General features: G+C 64.2%; 5 protein-coding genes and 2 non-coding genes across 7 annotated transcripts in view; 2 read left to right on the top strand and 5 right to left on the bottom strand.

The window, feature by feature from the left end:
* The window catches only part of AMSG_12389 (uncharacterized protein), a gene marked incomplete at both ends in the record, with an annotated part of 5,703 nt that extends 3,672 nt beyond the window's left edge, over positions 1-2,031 (bottom strand). Inside the window, 2 exons of the mRNA XM_013897801.1 lie at positions 667-1,386; positions 1,591-2,031. Coding sequence (XP_013753255.1) covers positions 667-1,386; positions 1,591-2,031 — 1,161 coding nt within the window. The remainder of the gene's footprint in view (positions 1-666; positions 1,387-1,590) is intronic.
* A 1,342-nt stretch (positions 2,032-3,373) lies between these two features.
* Positions 3,374-5,336, bottom strand: AMSG_10787 (leukotriene A4 hydrolase; the record flags this gene model as incomplete). The annotated part of the gene is made up of 2 exons (XM_013897774.1): positions 3,374-3,867; positions 3,927-5,336. 2 exons carry the CDS (start codon positions 5,334-5,336, stop codon positions 3,475-3,477), a joined length of 1,803 nt encoding a protein of 600 aa, XP_013753228.1. The 3' UTR covers positions 3,374-3,474.
* Positions 5,337-5,500: 164 nt separating this feature from the next.
* AMSG_10786 (phosphatidylinositol kinase) lies at positions 5,501-7,779 on the bottom strand (the record flags this gene model as incomplete). The annotated part of the gene is made up of 2 exons (XM_013897773.1): positions 5,501-6,385; positions 6,505-7,779. The coding sequence occupies 2 exons, from the start codon at positions 7,777-7,779 to the stop codon at positions 5,501-5,503; spliced, it is 2,160 nt and encodes a 719-aa protein (XP_013753227.1).
* A 1,423-nt stretch (positions 7,780-9,202) lies between these two features.
* On the top strand, positions 9,203-9,275 carry AMSG_20081. The gene has a single exon. It is a non-coding gene; the product is annotated as a tRNA-Phe (tRNA).
* Positions 9,276-9,868: 593 nt separating this feature from the next.
* Positions 9,869-11,341, top strand: AMSG_10785 (uncharacterized protein). Its single transcript, XM_013897772.1, has one exon. The coding sequence runs from the start codon at positions 10,521-10,523 to the stop codon at positions 11,337-11,339; it is 819 nt and encodes a 272-aa protein (XP_013753226.1). The 5' UTR covers positions 9,869-10,520; the 3' UTR covers positions 11,340-11,341.
* A 185-nt stretch (positions 11,342-11,526) lies between these two features.
* On the bottom strand, positions 11,527-11,599 carry AMSG_20080. Its single transcript has one exon. It is a non-coding gene; the product is annotated as a tRNA-Phe (tRNA).
* A 204-nt stretch (positions 11,600-11,803) lies between these two features.
* Positions 11,804-13,107, bottom strand: AMSG_10784 (NEDD8-activating enzyme E1 catalytic subunit; the record flags this gene model as incomplete). The annotated part of the gene is made up of 2 exons (XM_013897771.1): positions 11,804-12,754; positions 12,787-13,107. 2 exons carry the CDS (start codon positions 13,105-13,107, stop codon positions 11,804-11,806), a joined length of 1,272 nt encoding a protein of 423 aa, XP_013753225.1.
* Positions 13,108-13,192: the final 85 nt, after the last annotated feature.

The raw sequence follows: 13,192 nt of genomic DNA, 5'->3' as shown, positions 1-13,192 counted from the left end.
AGGGAGGAGGAGGAGGAGAGAGAGAGAGAGGGAGAGAGAGAGAGAGGAAGGGCTTTGTCTTGTCGTACGGTCTGCAAAGAGGGCGTGGAGGCTCTCAAGGTGCCTTCGCAGCATGGTGTTCTCAGAGGTGAGCTTGGCTACTTGCATCTCCAGTTTGACCACCCGGAGAGCGGGGGGGCCCTCTTCCGCCATTCGAAGGGGGGAGGGGGGGAGGGGGGGGAGATTAGCGAGAGATCGGGTCGTGATTGCAGGGCATTAGTGCAGTGATGGGGTGAGGAGGGGGGTTGATGGTTGTTGTAGAGTGATGGTGGAGGGAGGGAGAGAGAGAGGAGCGAGAGGGTGTGTCTGGCGTAGACAACTTGAGCATGACGATCAGCGCCGCAGTATCCGCTTGGTCCCACACTCGCCGCAGAACTTGGAGTCTGACCGCAGGTAGCGAGTTCCACACTCGCCACAGAACGGCGCTGGCTGGGAGGATCGTGGTAAGGAGGATCGAGTTCGGCCACGGGCTCTGGCTCGAGCTGGGGCTGGGGAAGGAGATGACGATGACGGCGGTGGCAGCGATGACGGCAGCGGACGGTAGGGGCGGGACTGCTGCGGATCGAGGCGGACCGAGCGTTCGGGTTTGGAGGAGTGGGGCGGAGCGAGAGCGGCGGTATCGGCGACGGGCGGCATGTAGACGGCGACAGAGCCGTCTGCGGTGAGGGGGATGTCGAGGGCAGCGCCGGTAGGGATGTGTGGGGCAAGACCAAGCTCGTCGGCAAAGACCATAGCCTGCAGTTCGGGCGCATCGGCAAGCGGGAGGAAAGCGGCGTCGACGGGGAGGCCCGCGGCGGCACGTGCGGAGCGCGAGTCGACGACAAGCTCATGGTCGGCGTAGCAGCCGTCACAAGCGGCGCAGCGAAAGGCAGCGGAGAAGGCGCGGCAAGAGCAGCCGCGCGAGCGACAGCGTGAGTCGTCGCCGCGGCGGTGGACGTCGTAGCCATGGCTGCAGCTGCACTTTGGCCGCCAGCGGTCGAGGCGGAAGCCCCGGCGGCGGACAAGGTGGCTGTCGCCAATCTCCTCGGGCCGTGACGGGATGTAGCGGAAGCCGCGGCAGGGGCATGGCGGACCATCGGCAGCCAGCCGGGCGGTGCAGCCCACCAGCGGCGTCCGCAAGTCGTGATCGGCAAAGGTGTGGCGGCAGAAGCACTTGGACGCCGATCCGATGCGGGTGCAAAAGTCGCTCGCGGCGGGGTTCTCCGGCGCACTGCACCGCCACAGCAGGTACGTGCTGGACGTCATCGCCTCCCGCGCAGCGGCATACTCAGCCCGGAGCAGGGCAGCCGCGCCAGGCGCCACGCCGTACCGCTCCACAGCGGCCGAGATCCCGTTGACCGAGCCAAGCTGCATAGAGACGAGTGGGTTTACAGCTAACACGCTTGGGGCCGGCCGGCAGAATCCGATGGCCGGGAGAGATCAGATCAGGAGCCAGGTGGGGGCGGGGCCGGGCTACTTGCGAGCGGCGGAGGAGCGGGCGTTGGCGGCGGACGAGTTGAGGTTGATCCGTGTGGAGGAGGCGGACTTTGAGAGGGCGGCGGAGGACTCGACGGACATGCGGAGCCAGATGGTACGGAACTCTGAAAAGTCGACCTCGCCGTTGCCGTCTGCGTCCATCTCCTCGACCATGGCCTTGACCTCGTCCTCTGTGACGTTGACGCCGAGCTTGAGCATGCCCTCGAGCACCTTTTCGGCTGTGAGCGAGCCCGAGTTGTCGCGATCGAGGACGTTGAACATGTGTCTGATCTCTGAGCTCTCGTCGCCGTTGACGCCCATGAGCAGGGTGACAAACTCTGCAAAGTCGATGCGTTCGTCGTTGTTGGTGTCGGCAGCGACAAAGACCGTCCGCGTGTATGCTTCGGTGTACTCGAGGCCGAGGGCGGTAAAGGTCTCAAACAGCTCGTCAAAGTCGATGACCCCGTCGCTCTTGCGGTCAAAGAGGGCAAAGTTGTCCTGCATCTCCTTCAGCTGCGTCTCGTTGAGCTGCTCCATGGTCCTCGAGCACACAGCAGACAATGGCGTGGAGCAGTGTTCGAGGGGGAGAGCCGTAAACGGCAGAGAGCCGTAAACGGCGGAACTTGGGAAGGGCGCGAAGGGAACGGAGAGCGGAAGGGGGGGGGGCGGAGGGTTCTGATCTGTGGGTTGCAAAGGGGGGGGATACGGAGGGGAGGAGCGTGGATTGCAGGGGGGAGGGGGGAGGGGTACGCAGCTAGTTGCTCTGTATTGATGGAGTGTGTTTGGTTAGTATCACTCCACATGGTGTTTGGTTTGCACGTTTCAGCTGATCATGCGTCAATTAGTTTGTCAGCAAAAGTCTGACGGTCGGCACTGATGCGTAGTGGTTGGCTAGGGCAGCAATGGGTATCGATCAATACCATCCGTATCGTTCACTCGCCATCAGTCGAGCAAGCACTTCTGGGCATGGTCGTCTTGGTTCTCAGTCATGCCATATGGCCGCCGGCTACAAGCTGCCGTCTGTGGCAGCCACTCGGCCGGCCAGCCGTCTCTGCAGCGACACTTTGAGCACATCATGTCGACCAGCAATGAGACAGCAGGTGTCGGTAGCGGGAGCGCCGGGAGCGAGCTTGCCATCGGGGCCCTGTTTGCAGTGAGTGGCAAGCGTGTGCTGGTGACGGGCGGGAGCCGCGGCATCGGCCTGATGGTGGCCCATGGCTTTGTGGTCAACGGGGCACAGGTGCTGGTCACCTCGCGCAAGGCGGGCGCGGTGGCCGCTGCCGTCGAGTGGCTACAGGCCGAGGCCTTGGCGAGCGGTAGCGGAGGGTCGGCAGACGGCATGGCTGCAGACGTCGCCGCCGACGACGGCGTGGCTGCCGTGGCCGAGTGGGTGGCGGCCGGTGGTGCGTCGCTCGATGTGCTGGTGAACAACGCGGGGACAAACTGGGCAGCGCCGCTCGACAAGTATCCGCTGGCGGCGTTTGACAAGGTCATGCGGCTAAACGTGACGGCGGCATTTGCCCTCACTCAGGCGCTGCGTGGCGCGCTGGCAGCGGATGGCGGTGGGGCGGTGATCAACATCGGCTCTATCAACGGGATCAAGGCGCCCAACATGGAGACGTACGCGTACTCGTCGTCCAAGGCCGCCGTCCACCACCTAACCCGCCACCTGGCTGGCTTTCTCGCCGACGACAACATCAGAGTCAACGCTGTCGCGCCCGGTCCGTTCCCATCCAAGATGATGAAGGCGACGCTGGAGGCGTTTGAGGCGGCCATTGTCGCTGCTGTCCCGTTGGGCCGGGTCGGCGCCGCGCCGGACATGGCCGGCGTGTGTCTCTACCTCGCGTCGGCGGCAGCAAACTACGTGACCGGCGCAGTGATTCCGGTCGATGGCGGAGCGCTTGTTGGCAACTCGTCGGCACTGTAGGCACCGCCGCTCGGCGAATTTAGCGTGTGGCCAGCAGGCTGGGCGTGGGCGGGCTAGAGGCCGAGGTCCTTGGCAACCATCTTGGCGCAGATCGGGTGGTAGCGCTCGCGATTGGCGGTAAAGGTGGCGACAGCAATGTCCTTGCCGATGGTCGAGGCGTGGAGGGCGCGGTAGGTAGGACGGGTGAACTTCATGCGGCCCTGCGAGGTGACGAGGCGGACAGCAACGTCGATGATGGGCTCGTAGTCGGTCTTGATGGCGAGAATGACCCAGGCGAAGAGGATCTCGTAGTTGCCTGAAGACGAGAGGCCATAGGCGGCGTCGAGGGCGGCGAGGGTGGGCGGTGGGATGACAGCGCCGTCGGCCTGGGCGGCGACGAGATCGTCGAGAACCTGGACGACCTGGCCCGAGTGCCAGCCGGCGATGTCTGCAGCGTCGCCGACAAACTCGGGGTGGCGCCCGAGGCGTGGGCAAGCCACTTGGCGGCGAGGTCGTGGCAGGCGACGGCGAGCGAGTCGTCAAACACCGGAGTGACCGGCGGCATGCCCGGGGCGTGGAACCAGGCCTGCCAGTCGATGGCGTCGAGGACGGCCGGGTCGACCGAGTCGGCAAAGTGGGCGAGGAAGAAGGCATGCCACTCAGCGGTGGTGACCGACTTGTTGGCAAAAGCGGCGACGTAAGCCTTGAGGAAGGCCTCCATTGGCTCGATGCCGCCGACGAGCGACTCGAGGTGGAAGAGGAGGGCAAAGCCCTTCTCGTACGGAACCGAGGAGAAGACGTCGTCGGGATCGATGCCGCCAGAAAGGTCAGGGACGAGGCAGGTGTACGGGTGGTCGGCGCCAAACACGTCGTTGACGGTTTTGGAGAGGGTGGCCCAGCCCTGCATGGCCTCAAACTGGCGGAAGGCCTCGCCGTGGAGGTTGCCGAGGAGGCGGCGCTCGACGTAGACAGTGTGGCCCTCGTTGAGCCAAAAGTCGGACCACGAGGCTGACGTCACAAGGTTGCCCATCCATGAGTGGCCGATTTCGTGGGCGACGACGTTGACGAGCGAGCGGTCGCCGGCGAGGAGGGTCGGGGTCACGTACGTGGTGCACGGGTTCTCCATGCCGCCGTAGGCAAACGAGGGCGGGAGGACAAGGAGGTCGTAGCGGCCCCAGACGTAGGGCCCAAGCAGGTCCTCGCCGCCGGCGACAAAGGTCTCGGTGTGCTCGCCAAACTCGTACTCGCAGGCATCGATGAGCTCGGGCTCGCAGAGGACCGACGAGCGCGGGCCGACGGGCTTCTCGGCGAGGTTGCCGACGGCGATGGCGAGGAGGTACGACGGGATGGGGACCGGCTGGTTGAAGTGCCACACGCCGGCAGCCGCAGCCTCAGCGGGATCGTCGGCGAGGAGGGCGGACATGACGACGCGGAGCGGCGACGGCGCGGTGACGGTGGCCGAGTACGGGGCCTTGATGGCCGGCGAGTCCTGGCACGGCACGAGCGAGCGGGCGTGGATGGCCTGGCACTGCGACATGAGGTACGGGTGCTTGCCGCCGGCGGTCTGGACAGGGGCGAGCCACTGGAGGGCCGACGCCGCCGGCGAGGTGGCGTACGCCACGGTGAGCTCCAGCGCGGCGGCGGGAGCGACAGGCTGCGGGAGGGTGATGGTGAGCGGAGCGCCGAGGCAGCCGTCTGCGCCCCAGGCGTCGCCGAGGGCAAACTCGCACGCCTCGCCCGCCGCCGTCGTCACGCCCGAGATGGTCAGGTCACGGGTGTCGAGGACGACCGAGGCGGCAGGCTCGGACGAGCTGTTGGTCAGCGTCAGCGTCGCCTTGCCGGTAATGGTCTGTGTGGCAAAGGAGACATCGAGGTCGAGGGCGAGGTTCGTGGTGGTGAACGTGTCGAGGTTGGCAGCAGAGGTAGCGTCGGTCATGGTGGAGAGGAGTGGTGGCGGGGGAGGGCTAGGCCGGACGCCGGTCACGAGGGACGGGAGGAGAGGGAGGGGGGAGGGAGGAAAGGGGGGGGGGAGGGGGGGAGAAGCTGCAAGGGTTTTGTTATCAGGAGAGTTGATGAGCTGGAAGGGATGCAAGAGGAAGGCTAGGATGATGATGATGAGAAGAAGGAAAAGACGCCCGTGGGGATGGCGGCGATGTTCTGGACGAGTGACTGGAAGTAGTTGGGCTCGTCGTTGTGCATGGTGTCGTCGAAAAAGTACTGGAGGGTCTCTGTGATGGTGCCTGGGCCGATGTGGAGGCGGGAGAGGAAGAGAGCCCCGGCCTCACGGTCCGAGACACCCGGGAGGAATCGGAGGACAATCTCCTCTGTGCAGGCTGAGAGGTCGGTGCCCGTGCCGAGCGAAAGCATGGTCATGAAGAGCGGCGCAAAGCGGCGGAGGACGTTGTAGGCGTCGAGGCAGGTCTTTGAGAAGAGCTTGCGCTCTTCGTCCATCATGGCGTCGCGAATGCCCGGGGTGAGGCGCATCCAGGAGGCCGGAAGGAGCTTGAATGGCTCCTCGCCGAGGATAAAGCCGTAGTCGATGTGGAAGAGCTCGGCCGAGTGGGTAAGCATGACGTTACCGCGGTGGCGATCACCGACACCCATGAGGTACATCATGACGGTGTAGACGGCAGTGGAGAGGGCAAAGTCGCGGAGGTAGTCGCGGCCCTTGCGGTTCTTGTTGTGGGCGAGGAGGTAGTGGGTAACTGAAGTCTTGTGCTTGTTGGCAATGTCCTCGAGTGTCTCAGCGTTGGGCACAATCTCGATGTAGCCGCGGTTGCGGCCGGTGGGGACGACTCGGTACTTGACAACGGGAAAGACAAAGCCAGCATCGCGGAGGATAGAGTCCATGACGGCGATGACGTTGACCATGGCCTGGTCACGGCGGAGATCGTCGCCGACCTTGTAGAGGGCATCGTAGGCACGGCGGGTGCCTGAGAGGAGAGGAAGGCGGAGCGGCGAGCGGGCGGAGGAGTAGCGCTTGACCTTGCGGTAGGCGACGCCGTCGATGGAGACCCGCGGGAGGAGCGGGGTGGAGATTGGGGGGCATCGGGGGCAAAGAGGCCGTGCGAGGCAAAGAGATCAGGGATGTCTGCGGGTGAGACCGAGGCAGCGGCGGCGCAGGCGATCTCAAAGCGCTCGGCGTCGAGAAGGGTGGCGGCCCAGTCGGGGTGGACACTGCCGAGGGTGACAAGGAGGGCATGGAGGACGCGGGTGAAGCGGGAAGCGGTGGGCTCGTCGTCTGCGGCTTCTGCGGCGGCGACCTTGAGGGCCCAAAAGGCGTCCGACGCGATGGTGAGCGACTCTGCAGCCAGGTCAAGAACAAGGTCGCCGACAGGCGACGAGGCGAGTGGATCCGAGGCAATGAGGCGGACAAGCGACGGTACAAGGGCCTTGAGGACGGGCTCACGGGCGAGGCGGATAGAAGGGACAAGGGCGGCACGGATGGCGGGATGAGGCACAACCTGGAGTAGCTGAATGACGTCCATGGGCTGGAAGTTCTCGCGGCAGGAGCGGGTGCAGAGGACCGAGGAGCAGCGGAAAACGCGGGGCGAGGAGCTCGGGACCGTCGGTGGGCAGGCAAGCGCAACGAGCTCTGCGACGTGGTCAGGACGCGACCAGTCCGTCACGCGCATGAGTTGGACCATCCATCGGTTGTGGCCAACAAAGTAGGCACGGTTCCACCAGATCATGGCCGCCTCGCGAGCTGAAAAGCTCTGAGACGGGAGGCGATACTGGAGCTGGCGGAGGGCGGAGATGCAGATGGTGGCGGCGCGCGACCAGGTCTTGCACACTTGCGCCAGAACATGGAGGTCACGGAGGTCAAACCTGACAAACTCAAAGACGGCGATGATGCAGCGGACGTCGCGGTTCTGCAGGTCACCGTACCGAAAGGCACAGTCCTGACACACCCGCTCCTTGTCTGTGGGCGGCGAGAGGTAGCGCCAGATCCACGAGGTGATGGAAGCTTGCTGAGCGCGCGAGGGCTTGGGGAACTGGATAAACTCGCGCGGGAGCTCGATGCGCTCCTCGGTGCATGCGCCGCAGAAGATGCGGCCGCAAGCGCGGCAGTGGTGGCGGCGCTCGAGCGTGCCAAACACTCGACCGCAGCCTGGGCGGGTGCAGACGGTCACGGCCGAGTCGTCGTCCCACACCTCGCTCTGCCGCTGTTGGAGGAGCTCGCGCATGGGACGTGAGACCATCTCTGCGTCGTCAAAGTTGAGATCGTTCGAGTTGCTGGGTAAGGCAACCAGCGACGGCCCGGCACCAGACTCCTCCGACCAGCGCAGGCTGGGAAGGCCGCCATCGTCATGGTCGTCGTCCGAGGAGGCCGACGGCGGTGGCGACTGTGACGGCGACGACGGCGCCGGCTGGGCCATCGACCACGAGACGTTATCGGACGGAGCATAGGTTGGCTGGGTGTGCGCAAAGCCATCGATGACTGATGCTGCGAGAGCGGATGCTTGGGGGGCGAGGAGGAGGAGGTGGCGGCGGCGGCGGCCGGCGGTGGCGGCGGGCGTCGTGGAGGAGGCGGGTGCGGGGCGGAGGGGAAGGACGAGAGGTCGGTGGTGCCAAAGGCGAGCGGGAGGGAGGCTGACCAGGCGGGGGTGGGGGCGGGCACAGGCGAGGACGACGAGGACGAGGACGACGAGGATGAGGAGGACGGGGTGGGTGGGAAGGGGTCGCGGTGGGGACTTGGCTCGTCCATGGTCGAGGAGTGTTCGATGAGTGCGTGCGGGTGTCCGTGCGAGGCGTATTTCGAACGGAAGATTGGACGAGTGTGGGATGCGACAGTGTCGGGAGCGGGGATGACGTGTGGGGCGGCGTGGCGTGATCTCAGATGTGGAGGGAGTATGCGTGACGGTATATGACAAGAGGAGGGGACGGGGTGGGGGATGGGTGTGTGTGAGCGTGAGGAGGACGGACTCGTCGCAAGTGTGTGACCGCCGTCCAACTTGGACAGCAGTTTGTCTCAAGCCGCATGTGAGGCCCTGAGGTGCGATTGTGGCACGATCGCCCCTCACCCTGCCACTGGTTGATCATTGGGCAAGTAAAGCCGCTGCATATCGCTTGTCACACGCAGCAGGGCGGAGAGCAGGCAGCGGTGCCGCGGGTAGGGGGTGGCAGGCAGCGGGCAGCAGCGACGACAGATAGGCGGCACGGTTTACTTAACAAAAAACATAGACAAAATCAGCTCCTTTCGTCCGAAAATAATACAAAAATATATACCACATCGCAAAATCATAAATTTAACCAAATATCAACGCCTGAACCATATATTAATATTTTCTCAAGTATCTATTTATATATGTTTATAGAACATGAAATGTTAGACACTCAGGGACGCATTTTCAGATTCGAAAGTCTGCGAACGTTTTGACGACCTTGTGCTTGCCAGAGCAACGCTGACATCTCACAGTACAGATGGTAGAGAAGAAGAGAGACAGCAGAGTATGCTGATGTTCTGAGCTTGGCTATGGATGGTATAGAGAGCGCAAACGAGGCGAAAATAGCCGGCTGGACTCTCGCCGCGACGGCCCAGCCGGCTATTTTCGCCTCTTTTGCGAGACGCCGCGGCACGATGTCTCGCCGCCGATTGCTTCGCCGCGGGCAGGGCAATGCCACTGCCTGCGGAGAAGGACGAGAATAGTCGGGAGACGGACAAGCGTTGACGGTGCGCACGGCATCTGATCGAAATGACTGGACCATGTCTCGAGGCCTGGACGGCGGGAACAGGTCCAGCCGTAGCCGGGCCAATGTGATAAACCCAATAAATACTATGTTGATTCACATCGTTTCCAAGCCTCGGTAGCTCAGTTGGTAGAGCGTGCGACTGAAGTTCGCAAGGTCGGGGATTCGATCACCCCCTGGGGCAAACATTTTTTTGCTCTTCCTCCGACCCTCCCGCCACCTACGACAGCGACAGGATAGCGAGCGATGCTGTCGCACTGACTGCCGCACCTCCCCAACCCATCCGTTCCAGTCATCTCGGGTCTCACCAGCTGTTGCCTGTTTCATGACACTAGCCTGCATCGATGGATGGGATTAGATCTGGCCCGCCGTCTCGTAGCCTTGCGCGCCAACCGCAAGCCTGCCTGCCACCCCACATTGCAAACAGCTCACCTCACCCAACTGCCCTCCCCGTTCTCCCCCCACATCCCCGGCCCCCCCCCCCCCTCCCCCCCCCCCCCCCCCCCCACCGGCCACCCTTTCACCATGACCACCCCCCATCCACCTACCTTTGCCATTCAGGGCACCCCGCTCGCCCTCTCGACCTCCTCGGACTCATGGGTCCGGAAGACGCCGACGCACACCCACCCACCGTCGCGGGCCACAGTCCTTGCTGCGCTCCCCCCCAGTCCGGCCACGCTCCCCCCACGTCGGCCGCACCTGTCGAGCACCGGTCGGCTACGTCCCAGCCTCCGCGGCAGTCTGGTCGGGTCCTTGACGGGTTCCTCCTGCTGCGGCTGGCGCACGCGGTGGACCCTGCGCGGGTGGTGGTGGCCTCGGTGGCCGGGGCGGGGCTCTCGACGGCGGCGGGTAGCGATCTCGAGCTCTTCACCCACCTCCGCCGGCTTGACGCATCAGATAACGATGGATTGGATCTGGAGGCGCTGGCCGGCCTGCGGGCGCTGGAGTCGCTTGATCTGAGCTGCAACGGGTTGTGCGAGCCAGTTGTTCCTCCCGCACCAGCGCTCACCTCGCTCGCGGTCCTCTCGCTCGCTGCCAACGAGCTTACACCCGCAAGCATTCTTCGCCTTTCCGCGCTCTCTTCGCTCACCTCGCTCGATGTGTCGGGCAATGGGCTCACCGATGTGCCTGCCGACTGGACGGGCTTCACCGCACTCACTACCCTTGTGGTGGCGGACAATGAGCTGGAGGATCCAAGGGCGCTCCTCGCGCTAGCGTCGGCGCCGGCGCTAACGTCGCTTGATCTGGCTGGCAACGGTCTGCCGTACGTGCCCAGCTTTTTGCTGCGGGCGTGGAGTCGCCGTTCCCGGCGCTGACCTCCATTGATGTTAGGCGGACGGCGGTGCGGTCAGGCGACGACCTGGTGGCACTCGCACAGACGCGTGTTCTCTGCAAGGTGGTCTCCGACCTCGGGCGGAGCACACTAGGTATGGCCTCTCTCAGTGCGCTCTTTTCGCTCCACGATCCGCCCATTGTGTTGGAGGGCGCAGCCGGGGCTGGGCCGCGGCCAATGCGGGTTGGGACTCGGGTTATCCGCGAGGGCAAGTGGGACGCACTCCGCCGCTCTGCCGCCAAGCAGCGCCGCGCGAGAAAGGCGTGGAGCCACCAAGAGTGGATGGAGATGGACTCGGCGCGGACAGGCGCGGATACCCGTGTCACGATCACTTCACCTCCGCCGGTTGCTGATGGTGCAGGCTTTTTCGTGACGCAGCTCGGCCTGGAAGAGGAGCTCAAGGTGGCGAGCAGGGGAAAAGTGCCAAGCAAGCGCGAAACGCCCGACAAGGGCGAGACCGAGGCCGAGGCCGAAGCGCTGGGACGTGCGCTGACATCACGGATGGCCGAGACGCTCTCGCTCGGACTTGGCGAGCGAGAGCCTGCCGAGCCGACCGAGCTGTCTGCAACGCTCGAGGCACTGCGGTTTGCGCTCGATCATCCGGTGATCGGTGACGTCGGCCGCGGCGCCGGGCCTGAGCTCGATGGATATGCCCGTGGAACACACGCATCGCAGCGTGCCAGAGCATTGGCGCGGCGCGGGCGCGGGCGCGGGCGCGGCAGGCCAGAGCGTGATATCGGAACCGCCGACGTCAGCGAGTACGAGGGCGCGGAGGAAGGAACTAGCGGCAGGCACGGTGCAGATGATGTCGAGGAAGGAGTCGACGTCGCCCAGCTCATGGCAGACATGCGCAAGCGGCTGGCGGGCGTGGAGGCGCGGATTGACGCCGTGTTGGCGAGTCATGACGACGAGTAAACCGCCTTTGGCGGCCAGCAGCAGCCTCATTGACTGTACGCCCAATGTGGCGATGGCGGTGGCTGCGTTGAACGAAATAATGGAAGTGAATATGTTGCCTCATGCCCGCATCATCCATCACATGCTCTGCGTGAACTTGTTGCGATGATTGCGAGGGGAGGGTCGGAGAAAGAGCAAAAAAAATGTTTGCCCCAGGGGGTGATCGAATCCCCGACCTTGCGAACTTCAGTCGCACGCTCTACCAACTGAGCTACCGAGGCTTGGAAACAGGGTGCCATCCTTGGCAATTTGTACTGTTTATTGCATTGCTCCCCGTGCGCGTTCTGTGTGCGCGGCCATGATAGCTGACGACGGACAGCAAGCAGGTGGTGGGGACAGGCAGGGGTGCTCTTGGACGATAACAGCACCTTTCTCTGACCGTTGTTGGGCAACACTTGCGCCCAGCTCCACAGCAACGGTTACTTTTACACAGCCGCACCATCCCCTGCATCGCCCTCCTCTTCCTCAAACACAACGGTGACGAGCACAACCGCCCCGTTGGCGTCGGTCACCGAAATCTCCGTCCCGCTCGACACAACCTCGCTCAGGGTCTTGTCCAAGTTGGCCTGGGTGAGCTTCTTCAGCGGTCCAGTCTCCATGTACAGAGTCTTGCCTCCACCGCGAAGCGAGGGCGAGACGAGCTGCAGGGCGGCGTCGTCGACCAGTGACGAGCGGAGCTCGCCCAGAGTCATGAACCGGCCGCTAACAACCTTGGTGATGCGGCAGAGGCCGCAGACAGAGCACGACTCGTCGCGCTCCCAGGCAAAGGTGCGGGTGTTGATGCCCGAGTCGCCAATGTACATAAACCAGTTGTCGAGGTAGCTTGCGCAGTTTGTGGCGATCTTGATAGCCTCGAGGACGCAGGCGCCGGCAATGAGGGCATTTGTCGAGGCGATGGCAGGAATGATGTTCTTCATCACGCCCTGGGTCAGCTGGTAGGTGATGCCGGTGATGCCGTACTCGGCGCCGCGGGCAGCAGCGGCGGTCATGACCCAAGTCACATCCTCGACGCTATCCTTGTCGAGCACACGGTCACTGCCAAACTCGGCCTCCCACAGGACGTTCATGGCGTAGGCGATGCAGTGCTCGGGCTTGCGCGGCGTGTTGGCGATGGTGCAGAGCTGGAAGGCGCGCTGTGGGGGAAAGGCCGAGATGGAGCACTGGAAGCAGGCGGAGATGCGCGGGAGCATGACTCGGGCCTGGCCCTTAAAAGCCTCGGTCCCGCCATCGATGAGCGGGATGACGGTGGACATGTCGACGGCGCCGCTCGCGTCGGTTGCGGCCAGCGAGACCAGCTTGGCCGAGATCCACGAACGGGCCTTGATAGAGTCGAGGCCAGCGATGATGAGGTTGAAGGAGCGGTAGAAGGCATCGTCCTCTCCTGGATGGCGCAGGTGTGGGCCCGGACCGAGACGCCGGGGCAGCGGGCCTCGACAAAGGCGGCTGCCACGTCGGCCTTGTACTTGCCCACGTCGGCTGCGCGAAAGAGGAACTGCCGGTTGAGGTTCGACACGTCGATGGTGTCCATGTCGATGACCTCCAGCTCGCCAAAGCCAGACTTGGCCAGGCTGTGCAGGAGCTCGCACCCGAGCCCGCCGGCACCGATGACAAGCACCCGCACCGAGCTGTGCACAAACTCGCGGAGCTCCACGCAGGCCTCAAAGCCAGCGTTGGCAAACGGCCCGCTCCGCGTGAGGAGGTGGTCGAGGTCGAAGAAGGGAGAGTCCATGGGGCGGGGTGGTGGGGGTGGGGGGTGGGGTGGTGGGGGTGGGGGTGGGGTGGTGGGAGGTGGGGGTGGAGGAGGAGGAGGAGGA

This window comes from Thecamonas trahens, assembly GCF_000142905.1.
Source record: "Thecamonas trahens ATCC 50062 unplaced genomic scaffold supercont1.64, whole genome shotgun sequence".
NCBI lineage: Eukaryota > Apusomonadida > Apusomonadidae > Thecamonas > Thecamonas trahens.
The sequence above is the reverse complement of the archived record's forward strand: the minus strand, read 5'-3'. Positions and strand labels throughout refer to the sequence as shown.